Genomic DNA, 16,860 nt, shown 5'->3' with positions numbered 1-16,860 from the left:
GAACTGAACTGAACTGAACTGAGTGCTCAGCGCAATGAGAACAGTGGCAGCGTTGTTTTTGCGGAAGCCCTCCCTTCCTCCCATCTGGTTCCTGTGTGAAGGGAGAAATGGGAGGCTTCTTTGTAAGGCTGCCACCAGGGAGTGCAGTCCGTCTGCTTGTGTTCTACCTGCTTGAAAGACTGATGCGCAAAGCAGCTTCCATAGGTTCTGAAGCCAAGCTAGTCAAAGAATCAGAAAGCCCCATGGGAGCTGGTGGTCCAGTGGTTGACTTCACCTTTCAATGCAGAGGGTGCAGGTTGAGCCCCTGGTCAGGGAGCTAAGATCCACATGCCCTCAAGGCCAAAAAGCCAAACTATAAAACAGAAATAATATTGTAAAAAATTCAATAAAGACTTTTAAAAAAATGGTTCACATAAAAAAAAAAAAAAAAAAAAACCCTTGAAGTGGTGACTAGGAAGTTTTCTCCTATAGTACTGAGGCCAATGCCTGCTGCTTCACACTGGCCCCAGCCCCGAGTGCCGGGGCTCCAGGGAAGTGGGTGCTTTAAAATAAATAAAAATGCCTGCACATAGCAAGAAATTTGATTTGTATAGAAGGAAATAAAAGGTCAAAAGCTACCTTCTCTCACATTTCTATTCCTCAGAGGCCACCAGAGCCACCTTTATTAACATTTTCTCCTATATCCTCTCAGAAACTTTATACAAGTACAAGGGGGTATACATTTATTCACGTGTATATATTAGTACACAGGAACAGCACATTATGTATGCAAATAGAAACAGACTAAAATTGAGCAACTTGTGTTTTAAATATATCTTACCTTTTTTCCACATCAGCATATAAAATGTACCCCGTTCTTTTTAGTGGATATATAATATTCCATTATACACGTAAGCCATAAATTATTTTGCCTCTCTTCTACTGGTGGGTATTTACGTTACTTCAGTTTTGAGTCATTACAAAAGACCATGCAGTGAACTTCCTTGTACATTTGTCTTTTCATAGTTGTGCAGGTGTGGCTAAAAGAGCCTCAGCAGCTGAACTGAAGAGGCGAAGGATGTGCACATTTAGATTTGAGTTAGACATTGTTAAGTTATCCTGCAAAATGTGATAATATATGTACTCCCACCAACAGTGTATGAGGGCACTTGCTTCCCTCACCTCATTGCTAGCACTGGTGGGATCACACTGCCAAAACTTTGCTAATTTGAAAGTAAAAAATGGTATATAAGTGTTTCCATTTGCATGTCTTCCTAAATTAGACTGAAAATTTTTTTTGTATGTTTATTAGCCATTAGTGTTTTGTATTTTTATGACAGCATTTTTTTCTAGTGAATTCCTCTTATTCATACTGATTTGAATGAGTTCTTGAGTTAGAAAATTAGCAGAGTGGGCTTCCCTGATGGCTCAGATGGTAAAGAATCTGCCTGCAGTGCAGGAGACGCAGGAGACCCAGGTTTGATCTCTGGGTTGGAAAGAGCCCCTGGAGAAGGGAATGGCAACCCACTCCAGTATTCTTGCCTGGAGAATCCCATGGACAGAGGATCCTGGTGGGCAACAGTCCATGGGGTTGCAAAGAGTCAGACATGACTGAGTGACTAACACACGCGCTTTTTTTAAGTTTTATTTCACTTGTTAAATTTCTAATTTAATTTGTTATTTTTGACTGCTAGATCTTTGTTGCTGCTCAGGCTTTTCTCTAGTTGCAGCCAGCGGGGGCTACTCTTCATCACAGTGTGCAGGCTTCTCGTTGCGGGGCTCCTCTTGTTGTGGCGTGCTGGCTCTAGGGCTTGTGGACTTTAGTAGTTGTGGTTCCCAGGCTCTAGAGCACAGGCTCAGTAGTTGTGGCTCATGGGCCTAGTTGCTCCATGGCATATGGGATCTTCCCGGACCAGAGATCGAACCTGTGTCTCCTGCGTTGGCAGGTGGATTCTTTACCACTGGGCCACCTGGAAATCCCCTCAGGACTACTTTTACCCTTATGGGAACTGAGAGGGTACTGAATTTTGAGTGCTTGTTCATTGCTAGGCAGAGTACCAGGTGTTTCACCTTTGGCATCTGCTCTGAGCCTTACAGTCATCTGCGAGGAAGGCTTTATTACTTGTAGTTCAGAGAGTACTAAGTACTGTCCCCAATTAGAGACCTCATATGGGAGGCACTGAGATCCAGTCACCTGTACATTTCCTCCTGCTATGCCACCAGCCCAGCTGTCTGGGAATTTATGCACCAGGTGGGCTTGTCCTCTGAGATCCCAGGTGGGAAGGAACATTCATTTGGTTGTCACTTCTCAGTTTAAGTTCATCTGGGTATTCAGATGGCTCTGTCTTCTCAATACCTTATATTACTTTATATTAAATTAATTGACATTAAATATAACTTCTGGACTTTTGGATTCTTCTTTTTTTTTTAAATAAGGATTTATATTAATTTACTGCTGAGTTTTGGTTTCTATGTCTTGACATGGAACTATGGAGAGTGACTCTGTTTAGAACTACTTAGAGAAAAAAGTGAGTTAGTGGTCCATATCTGAGCCCCCAGAAGCAGCGTTGCTGGGCAAGGCTTTCCCTCCGCACAGCCCAGCTCGAGCGCAGGGCTTGGGCCCAAGCAGCCTGGGGCTGTTACCAACGCTTGGTATCTGCTGACAGTTCTTAGGTTTTAGCTGCTTCTAATTATATGTGTGAAAAAGCAAGTTTTACACTATTGATGGTCAAGGAAAGAGAAATGAAGAGGCTGATCCTCTCAAGCGTTTTGAGGGATTCACAACTCACAGGCTTAGTTTGCAGTTGATGTGTTCAGTTTGGGGATGTTCCAGGGTGGCCTCCCTTTGGAAGACTGGCAGTAGGAGAAACCAGTCCCTGGCCTTCTGGCTTAGTTTCCACCAGGACTTTTCCCTTCCGCTCCGAGGAGGTGCATCCATCTGCGTTCTCCTCCCCATTTTCTCCCCTTCTCTCTATGCCTGGTGTGTAGCCACTTGGCCTCTTTCCTTGCTCCTCATCCTGACTTGGAGCCTCATTTTCCTTTCAGTGGTGCAGTCTCCCAGGAATCAGCCCCTACCCACAGCCTCCGTCCATGAGCTGTCGTGTTTTACTTCACAGCAAGTGAAAAAAGGCTGAATGAGGAAGCCCCTCACTAGCCCTACCCTTCACACTATGATTATTTTCTTTTTAAGTACTCAGTCTTCACTGTACCCAAGGACTTGGCCTTAACACAGGAGAGGATTTGTTTCAAGCCGTGAGCTCTGTAAACAAAAGAGTCTTTGCTCTGCAGCAGCTGCCGGAGAGCAGCTCCCCCACTGCTGGGGGCTCCTCCTGTGGACGGTTGTCGGGGAAGCCAAGGTCTGGGTGCAGCTGGGAGGGGAGTGTGGAAGAGACGGAGTCTTCTCTCCGAGGCCTCTCATCTTTATGTTCTGCCTCTCTACTCAGATGCTGATTGGTCTGGCTGGCTACCTGAGCGGGTACGATGGCACCTTTTTGTTCCAGAAGCCTGGGGACAACTATGAGCATCACAGCTACATGGGAATGAGAGGAGTAAGGCTTCCTGACTTGCAGTTGGCTGCCTGAACTCTGGGGCCACACTCAGTCAGAAATGTTAACAGTCAGAAGCCCTCAAGTGGTGGCAGGTCTAGGAAAAGGGACTTTGGGGAGGAGGGGGTGATTGGACCCATGCCCTGTAGTCAAGATTCAGAGCTGGGGTGAGTAAGAAGAGCTAGAGAGAACATAGGTAATACGGGGATGACACAGGTGGGAGCAGGCCCAGCCTGTCACCTGTTACCCTGCCCATGAGCGGCATCAGGTTTCAGATCAGAGGGCAGCCCAGGACTCAGGCGACCAGGAGGCTGCTGCGGCCCTAATGTGGGCCTCAGCACATTGGCAGGCTACATGTCCTTCCTCTGTGGCGACAACTGCTGCAGTACTGCCTCCCTCTGAGGCCTTTATTGACACGTTAGCACCCCCACCCCCCGTGACCAGGTTCTTCCCTCTTTTCCCCATGAAGATTTCAGGCACACACAGGTTTTCTAGTCTTTTAAAGGAAGTGTATGTTTGCCCAGTCCCACTGTGCCCTGAGTTCCAGCACCAGCCCTGACAGAACATGGCAGGGCCTAAAGACCCAAGTGTCTGGATACCCCATGCTGCTGCTGCTGCTGCTGTTAAGTCGCTTCAGTCGAATCTGACTCTATGTGACCCCATAGACTGCAGCCCACCAGGCTCCTTCGTCCCTGGGATTCTCCAGGCAAGAATACTGGAGTGGGTTGCCACTTCCTTCTCCAGTGCATGCATGCATGCTAAGTCACTTCAGTCGTGTCCGACTCTGTGCGACCCCATGAACAGCAGCCCACCAGGCTCCTCCTTCCACAGGATTCTCTAGGCAAGAATACTGGAGTGGGTTGCCATTTCCTTCTCCAGGGCACCCCATACCTAGAGCTAAATTGGACCTACGGGAAACATCCTCCAGTGTGGAACTCTCAGAGCGGGTTGCATTTGCAAATCCCTTCCCTCAGGGAGTTCAAAGCAGTTTAGATAAAGGTCATGTGATTATTTGGGCTCTAGTCTTTGGCTTGCTTGTGCAGTCATATCATACTGTTTTAAACAAGGACTGTCTACTACCCTCAAGTTCATCACTCTTGAGTGATTCTGTGTCTTCTTAATGATGTTTGATCACCACCGAGCATACAGAATTGGATATCAGCCTGACTACGATCTTGCTATGGAAGTGAGAAGACCAAATATAACAGCCTGTTGCCTTTCACACCAGGGCACATTGCTTTCTGCTAACAAAAAGTGACAACCCAAATGTGAGAATTTCCATTCCTTTGGGTTTGTCTGATTACTTTTGATGGATATGGTAGGGGACTAGAGAGAACACTGGTGGTTAAAAACAAAACAAACCGAAAAACAACTGTCCAGATGCTAAACCATCAAGCTGTCTTTTTTGTAAAATCAAAATACAACCTTTAGATTAAAGAGTGGTTCCTGGTGTGATTGGATAAAAGGACCAAGGGAGAAAAAGCAGAAACAGCATTAGAATTCTCTAAAATATTAAAATATCTTGAGAGCTATTTCTCTCCTTACACCGGTTTTTGTAACAGAAGCTAGCGTCTATCAAGAACTTTCTGCGTGGTAATAAACTTTAGCTCATTTAATCTAAAAAGTAAGCCCTGGGGCTCCCCTGGTGGTCCAGTGGTTAAGAATCTGCCTGCCAATGCAGTAGATGGGTTCAGTCCCTGCTCCAGGAAGATTCCACATGCCACGGGGCAGCCAAGCCCGTGCACCACGACTACTGAAGCCCACGCACCTAGAGCCCATGTTCTGCAATGAGAGAAGCCACCACAAGGAGCAGCCTGCACACCGCAACTAGAGAGAGCCCACACACAGCAACGCAGACCCAGTGCAGCCAAAACTAAACAGATAAATAAAAATTAAAAAGTACGTCCTCTGAGGTAGGAGTGTTTATTTTTCACAGAAGGGGAGGCTGAGATACAGAGATACGACTTTGTCAAGGTCACAACTAGCAATGATGGGTTGGTCCAATCCCAGAGCCTCCCACTTAAAACCAGTGTGCCCTCCTCCCTACACCTCCCTGGCTGAACTTCGCTGATTTCATGTCAGTGCACAAGTTGGTGCTCAATGAAAATGTAAATGTTGCTTGATTTGATACTTCACTGTTACACTACCCTTTCATATTTAAATGTATTCAAAGTCATCATGTCATGCCATCCATCATCAGGGCCCTCCGTCTCAAAAGACCAGTTTGTACCAAGTCAGGTAGGTCCCTGATGCTTTGCTTAGTTGGTCCCTTGACTGCTTTCCTGTCCTTCCCTAGTTCTGTGCATTCCTCGGCTCCATGCTCATCCCCTTGGCCTACCTCACCGTGCTGGAGCTGTCCCGGTCTCTCTCAGCAGCGCTGCTCACGGCCGCCCTCCTCACCTTTGGTAAGTTGTCCTAGACCACGTTTCTTGAGAAATTGACTGCCACTCTATGAATGTAGCTAGAAATCAATGCACTTGAAGATCCTTGTCTGTGGGCCTAGTTCTGAAGTAACCTTAGGATTGGGTAAATGTATTCCAGATTTCCTTTTACTCACTAGTGATACTTACATATATGAGTACTTGTATGTAGCAAGCCTTTATAGTATTGGAGGTGTGAGAGAGTATGGGTAATCCCAAGGAATAGATTATCTCTAAGTTATCTGCATTTGAGTTTGGAATGCATAATACATGTATGTGTGCTTGTGTGTATGTGTGTGTTTGAAGGAGGCTTACAGTTCTAATTCAACTAGTATTAGTTTGCAAGATTAGTTTGCATTCCTTAAACTAATTTCACCTGAATGCAAGGGCATATGCCTCCGAGGCAGCTGGGTGACAGAGGAAAACAAAATAGAAATTTAAATTATTTCTGTGGATAATCCTCACATGGATAATTGAGAGTTGGTCTGTAGAAATTGATCCTGTTGCTAGCCTGGCTCATATGAGAGTGAATTCATGATCTCATTGAGCTTAACATTTAAAGAAGTCTAAACCAGTTTAGATGGTTACTTTAGGGGTGATTCTGACTTTGCCCTGACAGATAAGGTTGCAAGATTATAGAATCTCCCTCTAGAGGACTGGTGGCTTTTTCCTTGGGTCTTTGATTTCCCTCCTCAGTAGTTCATTTATTCATTTTTCATTCAACAACTACTTTCAAGCATCTACTTTGTGCTAAGCCACTTTCTTGGCCTCAGAGGTTATGCTGATGAGATAGGACTATCATGGAGCTTGCTTACTAGTGGGGCAGATGACAAATAAACAAGTAAATTAGTAAGTTTAACATTTGAAAGAGTAAGTACAACATAGAAAATGGGATAGGGTAAGAAATAGAGTAATACAGGGTGATTCTGTTTTAGGTAGGGTGGTCGGTGAAGAGCCCCCTGAGGAGGCGGCCTTGAGCAGATATCTGCGGGGACAGCATGTACTGTGGTCCTGGTGCGAGGCAGCCCTTGGGAGGTTCAGAGAACAGCAAGACACTGAGCCCAGAGCAGAGCACGAGAGCAAAGGAGGCTGGACGGGTAGGGAGACCAGGGCCATCTCAAGGAGTTTGTTAGTCTGAGTGAGATGGGAAGACATTGAAAGACTTAAGCCAGGCCATGATATAAGGAAGTTTTGTTTAAGAAAATCACTTCAGCACCTGCATGGAGAGTCAACTCCCAACACAGACTTCATGTGAAATGGTTAAGATTCTATCCTGGGTATATGTAGTTTGTGGCTGTGTAAGCATGATGGCAGAACTTTGGATGGTGGCAGTTAGCAAGAGCCCTTGTTTCAGGATCACTCTGTCTGAATGAATGACACGATCCCTTCTGGGGTCAATGGCCTGAAAGTGTGAGATGCTCTTTCATATCACTGGGCTTTGGTGTACCCCAAAGCTGTGTCCTTCTGCTTTCCAGTTGACTCACTTGCCTATCTAATCTTGACTGCACAAACGCTTACATGCAGTTAAGCCCAAGGGGAACTGTTTCTTAATGCTGGGGTGTTTTGTTCTCAGGGGGGCCTGTCTCTGATTCCACTTTTTGACCACTGAGCTCATGTTTTTCAGACACAGGATGCCTCACTCTGTCCCAGTACATCCTCCTTGACCCCATCTTGATGTTCTTCATCATGGCTGCCATGCTGAGCATGGTCAAGTACAACTCCTGTGCCAACAGGTCAGCAACACCATCTCTGGGAGGGGGTGTCAGAAGCTGTGGCAGCTCTAGAATTTCTATAACGTCCAGGGTTGGGGTGGGTACAGTGCCTAGAGGACTTGTCTTGAAACTGAATTTCAGGCAAGTATACTTTAAAAAATATTTTAGATTGCCCATTTTAGATCATAAAAATAGATTTACAGAAGTTTTCTATACTTTTATTTTTGCTTTCCTAAGACTAGGAAAATATCAGTTGTCTTTTTCAAGAGCCTTGTTATTTTTACAAGGGTGGATTTGGGTGGGGGTTTATGTTACTTTATGAAGGAGTCCTAATGCCTTCCCCCACCCCACCAGCTAGCCACTCCTGAGCACCAGTGCTGGTTAGGAGATCCCAGGACAACTTAATTCTTCATGTGCTCTGTCCTAGAGGGGAGGGCAGCAGACTAGGTGTTGCCTGGGAACTGTTTGTCTCCCTGCCCTCAGTCCTGACCCAAGGATGGGAATGATGTACACAGAGGTTGGCTTGAAGGGCCCACATGGATCAAGAGAATCCCTGCAGGCCCTGGTCAGTCCTAAAGCTGCTCTGGAGGGCCTGGTCTTCTTCCAGAAGAGTCCTTTCCAGATCATCCTTTGCCTCTAAGAGAGTAGAGTAGGTCATTGCATCCAAACCAAAACAGCTGGCTCTGCCAAGGCTTTTCCAGAAGCAACCTGATTTCACGGCAGCCAGGCCATGACTTCGAGCTCTCTCTGGGTTTGGCTTATCTTCTGCCTGCACCATATGCCCTCCCACCTGCCATTTCTTGATTACATACTATGTGCCAGGTATTGTGCCCAGAGCTTAGGGTTCAGGAACACATAGATCTTGACTGTTAAGGCGCATTTGCTCTGGTGGGGGTGAGGGTGGGGAACCTGGGGGTCTGCAGCTCTGAGCACTAAGTGCTCTAATACAGTAGACCTTGGAACCGACTGCCTGGCTTAGCACCGTGCTCCACTGCTGGTGGCTGTTTCATGACCTCTCTGTACCTCGAGTCCTCGTCTGGAAGAAGAGGCTGATGACAGGCTCTGTCTCCATGAGGTTGTAGTGAAAGTTAAAGGGTTAATACAGGGTGTGGTAATGGGGTTTCCATGGGGCTTCCCTGGTGGCTCAGTGGTAAAGAATCCACCTGCCAGTGCAGGAGATGCGGGCTCCATCCCTGGGTTGGGAAGATCCCTTGGAGGAGGAAATTGCAACCCACTCCAGTATGCTTGCTGGAAAAATCCCATGGACAGAGGAGCCTGGCAAGCTACAGCCCATTGGGGTCACAAAGAGTCAGACACGACTGAATGACTGAGCCCCCTTGCACGCACTAGTAAAGTGCTCAGAACAGTGCCTAACACGTAGTAACACTCAATAATAGCTGGCTTTTACAGGGGACAGTCCACCTGAATCCAGTGGGCTACTCTGGATTTTCCTTTTTCTTCCACTTGATTGGTCACCACTGAAGAATAAGCTCTTGCTTATTTGACGCCCCTTACTTACTTAGCCAGGGCTGCCATGACCCTCCTCCCCAGAAGAATCGTGCTCTCACACGTTGCTCCCGCAGTCTCAGGGGTTTCACAGACCACATCCACCTCGGCGCCATGTGTGGTCCCTGAGGTTGGGAGCCCTCACGAGAAAGGCCACAGGGCAGCCTCTCAGAGTCCGGGGACCTCTGCCCCTCCCCGCGCTGCACTTGCTATTGAGTTTGGTTCCAGCCACCAAGCTGAACTCTGTGTCTTGTTGGTTTTCAGGCCCTTCTCTGCCCCCTGGTGGTTCTGGCTCAGCCTGACCGGCGTTAATCTGGCTGGCGCTCTGGGGGTCAAGTTTGTTGGCCTCTTCATCATCCTGCAAGTGGGGTGGAACACCCTTTCAGACCTTTGGCACCTGTTTGGAGACCTCAGTCTTTCAATGGTAAGAACCCAAGCGCTTGTAGAAACGTCTTTGCTTCCTAGAGCCAGCAGCATTTCTCCATTTCTGCTGCAGGGGGCAGAATGGCTGTGTTCCGGGCCCCAGGTAGGCTGGATCCAGCTGCCCTCTGGAGGGCGCAGGGCAGCAGGGGATGGGCCATGACCAGCGGCTGGACAGGGAGAAACGGAGAGGATGGACTGACATCCTTGGGGTTCTCTTTTGGCTTTCATTCCTGCATTGTTTTTTAAATGCTCTACAAATGACTCATTGGAAGAAACCCTGATGCTGGGAAAGACTGAGGGCAAGAGGAGAAGGGGGGCGACAGAGGGTGAGATGGTTGGATGACATCACCGACTCAATGCACATGGGTTTGAGCAAGCTCCAGGAGATGGTAAAGGACAGGGAAGCCTGGTGTGCTGTAGTTCACGGGGTTGCTAAGAGTCGGACATGACTGAGTGACTGAACAACAACAAATGATCCAAAGGGATCCTGTTCCACTGGGTTCAGCCACGTGTATGGCAGACACTGACTGCATGGGACTGTGTAAACTCAGTGGGCTGACTTTCTGAACTTACAGTTTTCTCTTCCTGACCCAGAGTCTCCAGACTTGGAGGCCAGTAAGGGCCTTACAGTTTATTACAGTATTATTTATTAAGAGCTGACTCTGTGTCCTGCATTATGGAAAATGCTTTACCTTTATTATCTCATTTCCTCCTCATAACAGTCCTGTGAGGCAGGTAGTTATCACCCTCTTGATAAATGAGGGAAACAGACCTAGAGAGGTGATATTGTTCCCAAGGTCATACAAGTAGTGAAAGGTAGATCTAGGATTCAGAAAGGAGAGGCTGACTCCACACCTACTGCTCTGCTGTAACACCTCTCCATCACCTCTGGCCCTAAGTCCCAACAAGTTCATTTAGAAAATATAGACAGACCATCCAGTGAGTGTGAGACCCAGAACATGCAGATGAATAAAACAAGATTCCTGCCCTCTAGAGACAATGGAGACAGAGAAATAAGAATGAAAAGAAAAATATAAGTCATGTTCCAGCCAACAGGTGCAGTGAGAGCACAGAGGAGGGTGCAAGCCCAGGCTCAGGCATTCCAGGAAGGCTTCTGGGGGAAAGCTGAGGCCCAAAGTGAAGATCAGGAGCATTTATTCATGTTCACGTGGTGGGTGAGGCCAGTGCAGTGCAAGAAGCATAGGGAAAGTGCTGGGTGTCAGTGTGATTGGGAGGGAGAGGAAGTGGGGAGTGATGATGCTGAGGATGCAGGTCACGCCTTGTCAGCTGCCTGGGGGCAGCCCAGGCCCTGGGTGAGCATGTGGACAGGCAGCGGAGGGCTGGCCAGCGTCAGCCCTGGCAGTGCTTGGTTGGTTGGGTGTTATAAGAAGGCTTAGGGTTTCCACATACCTTTTTCTCTTGATGGCCATTAGTTTTTCAGTTGTTTCTGATTATGACTTACATATGGGCTGATGTGCTCAGTTGTGGCTGATTCTTTGTGACCCCATGGACTGCAGCTCACCCGGTTCCTCTGTCCGTGGAATTTTCCAGGCAAGAATACTGGAGTGGGTTGCCATTTCCTTCTCCAATGACTTACATGTAAAAACTTAGAAATAACACACACATCAGGCATAAGGCATAGTGAAGCCTCCTCTGCCCAGTGCTGGTACTGACTCTGTTTGCAGGTGACCTTGGGAAAACACCTGACCGCTCGCATCCTGTGCCTCATAGTGCTGCCACTGGCTCTCTACATTGCCACCTACGCTGTCCACTTCATGGTGCTGAACAAAAGGTACCGCCAGAGCCTTGCCAGTGTCTCACTTCTGTCCTTCTCTGTCTCTAAGCCCATGGAGGAGCTGCGTGATTTCCTAGGTCTGTGGTTGGGATGACCCGAAGGGGACCCAGGGTTGGTTTCCTCTGGGTTCTGTCTTATGGGTACCCTGGCCTGAAGGAAGAAGAGAAGGCCTTTGTAGCCAAACTGCCTCTTGTCCCTAAAAATAGTCCCCTTGTGCTAACAGGGATGGGGGACCATGAGCACGTACAGTTGGAGTGAGGGTAATAATAACAAGGACACCAGCAGCTCCCATTTAGACGGTAGGAACTGTGTCAGAACTGTGCTCAGTGTTTTGTATACATTATCTCATTTAGTCACAACAGTTCTTTTGATTTTTTAAAGTCCCCGATTTGTAAATGAGACGTTGAGACTAAACGAGGCCAGGTACCTTACAGAGCTCGCCTAACTAGCAGGGGAGCTGCAGTTGGACCCAGTGTCTCTGACGCCGTCCCTGTGTCTGCCCACCGCACCGCACTGCCACTCCCCTGTGCGTGTGTGCTTCGCTGCTCAGTCGTGTCTGGCCCTTTTGTGGCCCCATGGACAGTAGCCCGCTAGGCTCCTCAGTCCGTGGGATTTCCCAGACAAGAATACTGGAGTGGTATGCCATTTCCTTCTTCAGGGGATTTTCCCAACCCAGGGATTGAACCCCCATCTCCTGCACTGGTGGGAGGATTCTTTACCACTGCACCACCTGGGGAGCCCACCACTCCCTTGTATGTCTTTTAAACCGTCCACTCAGAGCTCTTCCCAGGGCTCCTGGGAAATCGTATTTTCACTCCTTTAACTGCTCCCTTCCGCTCCGCCCTCCCCCGCAGCGGTCCCGGTGATGGCTTCTTCAGTTCTGCCTTCCAGGCCCGGCTTTCAGGAAACAACCTTCACAACGCGTCCATCCCCGAACGTGAGTGTCTCTCGGCCTTTACAAAGAGAGAAGGGCAGGAGGGATTCCTGGGAGTTGGATTGGAAAAGACGATATGATAGCCTGAGTTACTTTAGATGGCAGAGTGGGAGAAAGATCCAGTTAAATCTGGTCTGAGCACTCATGAGGGTGAACAGGGACACAGAAAGTACAGAGGAGGGCGTCCTGAGCAGTGAACTTTTTGATCAGAAGACGGCTTGTCCGATATGGCTATGGGAAGGTAACAGAGGGAACCTGGGGGCGGGGGATTGAGCCCTTTGGGGCTAATGGTCAGTTCCCACCAGAGTGTCCTGTTCACAGAGAGTAGTTGAGCGCATGTTAGCCATGTTGGAGGCTATGGGGCCTGGAGTAGGATCTCTACGTGATGTGGCTATGTGAGCTCAGTATATTAAGAGGGAGTGCAGAGCTCTGGGGATCAAAGGTGTAAGAGATCACTTCTGTAGGGGGTCAGGGGGAAGGGAAAAGAGGCACACAGAATGAGATAGGTTGGGCCCAGGAGATTGCTTCCTGGAGTCATGGACAATGTCCTGTGGTCTCTCCAGGGCCTGGAACACAGTGGGCCCACCCAGACTGTGGAAGGAATGAGAAATAGGAAAGCAGGTAAAAATTGGCTTGGAAAGGTAGACGTTGGGTTCCACGTTGGCTTTGAGAAGCTTGAGGAAACCCACGCAGCGGGGCCTGTGGGCTCTTAGCTGAGGTTTTCAAAGGAGTCCTTTGAAAAGGGACAGTTGATGCTGGGCGTTGGCTGTGGTCTGAGAAGAAGCTGTAGAAAGAGAAGAGGACAGGGAGAGGTCAGGTCACTGGGGAGTGCCGGGGAAGGGCTTTGCAGGAGCAGTCCAAGAAGGAGTGTGGGGTTGAGGAGGGAGACAGCCTAATCAAGACGCAGCCATGGCCAGAAGCGTGCGGGGCTGTGTGTGCTGGCCAGCATGAGGCCTTGGAAGGATGATGCTGTGGGGTTATCAAATTGCTACTTGCCATTTAAAAGGCCCAGTTCAGTTATGCTCTCTTCATTAAACCATCCTCTTCTCACCCTTTGGGCAAGAATTTATTCCTCCCTTCGCTGGGCTCCCACCATGTCACACGTTGTCACACCTTTGCTGGAACATGGGCACATCGTCCTATGCTGGTCACTGTGTGAGGTCATCGTCCTCAAGACTGGTCTCTGCTAGGTCCACAGCCAGGCCTCCTCCACCTTTGCATCCCCTGTGTAATTCATTGTTTTGATCAAAATGAATGAACAGAGGAGGACAGGAGTGCCCAGCTCAGGTGCAGGGAGACCTGTTTCCCTGGAGTGGGGATGGGTGGGCAGCCGCCTTGCAGAGCATGGAGAGGAGGGGCAGTCCTGAGCGAAGAGGCTTCTTCCACATAACCCAGGGCCTGTGGTGGGAGGGATGGATGCTCTCGGGTAAGCTGTTTACTGTGGGTTTTTTCCCTTAAATTCAGATAAAAAACCCAAAATACCATTGAGCAACTACTGCATGTGGTAGATTCAAAAGGCACAAAATGATATGCAGTGAAAAGTCTATCTTAACAGCCTGTCTGTCTTAACATTATATCTTGGAGAACATTCGAGATGAAGACATAAATACTTTCTCCTTGTTTATCCCATGGAATGTATATAGTAGACCTTGACTAAAGGACAAGTTGTTTCTGGTCTTTGCTGTTACAAACAGTGCTTTGATAATAGCATTGTGAAACCCAGCCTCTTCTGAAGTGCTTTGGAGTGGGGAGGGGCGGGGAGGGTGCAGGTGAGACTGTGGTGACCTCCCCCTTGAGGTGACTCCCTTGGGGTGAGGAGGCAGCTGCGTGTCTTGCTTTTCGCAGTCCTGGGCCCAGTGGAGTCTGTTAGAGGGTTGGTGGGTCCTGTGGCTTCAGAGCCGCCCCCAGCCCAGTCAGGGGCCGCATCCACCCTGGGCCAGCTCACACCATCTGCTGCCCTCCTCCTCCCAGACCTGGCCTACGGCTCCGTGATCACTGTGAAGAACCTGCGGATGGCCATCGGCTACCTCCACTCGCACAGGCACTTCTACCCCGAGGGCGTCGGCGCCCGCCAGCAGCAGGTCAGTGGCCCTCTGTGCACTCGCACCGCGGCCGCCTCGCTGATTGCCGTGTCCAAGCCCGCCCTTCTCTTTTTGCCTCCCGTCCTGTCCCGTACTCTTTCCCCTGCTGGAAACACCCTGCCCCCTCCTGTACCCTTTTCTCTTTTCCCTGGCTAGCTCTAGCGTCCCAGGCTGCCACTGGGGACTTCCCCTCTGACCACCACGTCCCGCCTCTTCCTGGTCCTGGGTCAGATGTGTCTAGTGTGGGTGGTGTTCTTGGCACCCTTGATGAGCCTGTGTGGTAATTGAGCTGGGAGCGCTTCCTTCCTCCTGTCTCCTTGCTGTGCAGCTGCTGGCTCCTGGGAGGCTTGGGTGCCTGGCTCGGTGGCCGGCACAGAGTGGATGACGAGCAGAGCATACAGGTTATAAACCCAGATCTGGGAACCAGACTAGTGTATCTGAGTTTGAATCCTGGTTCCACAAGAGTGTGACTTTGAACAAATTCCTTAACCTTTCTGTGCTTCCATGGGTCATCTTTAAATTAGGGAAAATAAATGGTACTTCCCTCCATCTCTAAGGTTGTGAGGATTGAGGGAGATGATCCATGTGAAGTGCTCATTGAAGTGTTAGCCATGAGTATCATCTGAACCAGCGAGGGACACTGTCCGTGTCCATGTGACAGGGTGGTCGGTGTGGCTGTGGGGACAGTGCCTGAGAGGGAGGAGGGTGTTAGAGAGGTTGGTGGGACCGGCTAGTGAAGAGGCCTCCAATAGATTTAATTTTGTTCTGCTGACATTGGGGAGAAAACTTATTGAGAAACTTATTAAGAGATAAGATGTGATTAGGTTGCTAGTTTAGAAAGACATCTCTAGCAGGAGTGTGATGGATTGGAAGGAGGAGCAGACCAGAGGCAATAGTCATAACAAAGGATGGTGAACAGTCCTCAGGGAGAGGTGGGGAGTGTGATTCAGGGCCCAGAGACTGACACATGTCGGGTGAGCCATATCAGGTCTGTAGTCTGGGGGTCAGGAGGTCAAGGTGCATGTGTGATGATGCTGGTTCACTGTAATCAGAAAGGGAGGAGGAAGCGTGGCTTGGGAGACGAGTTTGTGGTGTGTTTTCTAGGCCTGGGGCCTGTCTCAGGAAGGAGACATGAGTGTGTAGCATACAGGTGTTAGTGACACAGTGACATTGCCCTGAAGGGGTGTGCAGAGGGGAGGGCAGCGTGTAAAGCAGCGTTAAAGGCGCTCAGAGTGGCACTGGGGAAGCAGCTGAGAAGGAGGGAGTGGACGGGGAGGCTGGAGGAGAAGGGGAGGGCCTGGCAGCGTCTCCGGGGGCAGGAGACGCTGGCAGTTCAGGTGCTGCAGAGACCGCGGAAAAGGAGGCCTGGGCAGGGCAGTGTGGGAGGCCTGGCAACTTGACCAGGAGGCTTCTGTGGCGTGGTCAGGGTCGAGCTCTCAGATGGGTGACCTGAGGAGAGGGAGGGAGGCGGGGGCTGCAGGGCTGGCTGCTGTCCTGAGAAGCTTGAAGTGCAATTTCTCTTCCTGCAAAATGGGCGAAATCGTTACTCTGAGAAACTGTTGCATCTCAAAGTGTTTTATTATTTCCTTATTTACTAGAAAGTTGACCCAGAGTATTGGGTTTTGGTATCAGTTTCCCATTCTGGGCTCTCTGCTTGTCTCTAGGGCAGTGGTTTTCAGCCCTGACTGCGCTTTTTTCATAAAATCCACTGGAGAGCTTTTAAAAAATTCTGAGATTCTTGCTTAATCAGTCTGGGATGGAGCCCATGCCTTGTGTATTTTTGTTTCAGTTTTAAGCTCTACAGAGGAGTCTAACATACAATTTGCCCTTCTGTGGTGATACCTTGCTACTGATGTCATGTAGTAACAGATGTGGTGACTGGGAACCTCTATACTGTGACTTCCCTGGTGGCTCAGGTAGTAAAAAATCTGCCTGCAGTGCAGGAGATCTGAGTTCAACCCCTGGGTTGGGAAGATCCCCTGGAGAAGGGAATGGCAATCCATTCCAGTATTCTGGCCTGGAGAATCCCATGGACAGAGGAGCCTTGGCAGGCTGCAGCCCATGGAGTCGCAAAAGAGTCGGATACAACCGAGCAACTAACACTCACTCACTCATACTGTGCAAAGAGCTGTGTTCTGAAGGCCCTATGAAGCTGGTCCTAGTGCTGCCCACCTGAGGCCCATGGGTGGAGACATGAAGTCGTGAGAGTTCTCCAGCGAGCATGTGGGCCAAGGGATAGAGAGTCTGACTTTGTCACTGACTGAGTCTCTGAGCCTTCCTCACCTGTGTCTCCATCAGTAAACTGGGGGATTGGACTTAATAACCTCTAGTAGCCCTCCCTGCCCTGTAGGTCAATGTCTTGTCAACAACTCTGGGTCTTGATTTTTAAAGTATTTTAAAAAAAGTTAGACATGATCTGAGGACCAGTGTTTATCCATGTAGATTGATGTACAACATTCTATTGT

At 49.1% G+C, this 16,860-nt stretch overlaps 1 protein-coding gene across 3 annotated transcripts in view; it reads left to right on the top strand.

Annotated features, from left to right (window-relative positions):
• POMT2 (protein O-mannosyltransferase 2) overlaps nt 1-16,860 on the top strand; it is a 44,878-nt gene that overhangs the window by 12,943 nt on the left and 15,075 nt on the right. For 2 of the 3 annotated variants that reach the window (XM_027552518.1, XM_027552520.1), the window contains exons 3-9: nt 3,423-3,527; nt 5,821-5,929; nt 7,569-7,677; nt 9,427-9,586; nt 11,271-11,377; nt 12,235-12,317; nt 14,286-14,395. In XM_027552518.1, the coding sequence (XP_027408319.1) occupies nt 3,423-3,527; nt 5,821-5,929; nt 7,569-7,677; nt 9,427-9,586; nt 11,271-11,377; nt 12,235-12,317; nt 14,286-14,395 (783 nt within the window). The remainder of the gene's footprint in view (nt 1-3,422; nt 3,528-5,820; nt 5,930-7,568; nt 7,678-9,426; nt 9,587-11,270; nt 11,378-12,234; nt 12,318-14,285; nt 14,396-16,860) is intronic. The other variant, XM_027552519.1, reaches the window with a different exon arrangement.

Source organism: Bos indicus x Bos taurus, chromosome 10 (genome assembly GCF_003369695.1).
Source record: "Bos indicus x Bos taurus breed Angus x Brahman F1 hybrid chromosome 10, Bos_hybrid_MaternalHap_v2.0, whole genome shotgun sequence".
Taxonomy (NCBI): domain Eukaryota; kingdom Metazoa; phylum Chordata; class Mammalia; order Artiodactyla; family Bovidae; genus Bos; species Bos indicus x Bos taurus.
The sequence above is the reverse complement of the archived record's forward strand: the minus strand, read 5'-3'. Positions and strand labels throughout refer to the sequence as shown.